At 40.1% G+C, this 509-nt stretch overlaps 1 protein-coding gene across 1 annotated transcript; it reads left to right on the forward strand.

The window, feature by feature from the left end:
• Window position 1: 1 nt before the first annotated feature.
• Window positions 2-509, forward strand: LOC106512151 (uncharacterized; the record flags this gene model as incomplete). Its single annotated transcript, XM_014000830.1, is given in 1 exon segment — window positions 2-509. A coding segment is annotated over 1 exon segment (508 nt), but the record flags the coding sequence as incomplete, so codon positions are not given.

Consider the following 509-nt stretch of genomic DNA (forward strand, 5'->3'; position numbering starts at 1 on the left):
GGTTTCTCAAGCAGAAAACTTCCTTCACTGTATCTTTTGTCAAGGCTTGTTTACAAGGAAAGTGCTGTGGAGGCATATAAAGACCTGTAAATTCAAGTCTAACCTTGAGAACAAGACTGGAAAAACGCGTGTCCAGTCTCTCTGTGCGTTTGCAGTACCACCACCTCCTGGGGTTAAAGAGGAGTTTTGGAAGGTATTAAACAATATGAATAAAGATGAAATTTTTCTCACAATCAAATCTGAAACTTTCATTTTGGAATATGGTGAGCATCTGTTTAATCGACTCGGACACGATGGAGGGAAACATGAATACATCCGCCAAAAAATGAGAGAGCTGGGAAGGCTTTTAATATGTTCCAGAAAAATGACACCCCTGATGACCATTGAAGATCACATCATGCCTAAAAATTTTATGCATGTTGTCAAAGCAGTTAAGCACCTTGCAGGCTATTCCACTGAAACCAACACATACAAGTGCCCAAGTCTCGCACTCAAAATTGGGTATAGTT

This window comes from Austrofundulus limnaeus, unplaced genomic scaffold (genome assembly GCF_001266775.1).
Source record: "Austrofundulus limnaeus strain Quisiro unplaced genomic scaffold, Austrofundulus_limnaeus-1.0 Scaffold4529, whole genome shotgun sequence".
NCBI classification, from domain to species: domain Eukaryota; kingdom Metazoa; phylum Chordata; class Actinopteri; order Cyprinodontiformes; family Rivulidae; genus Austrofundulus; species Austrofundulus limnaeus.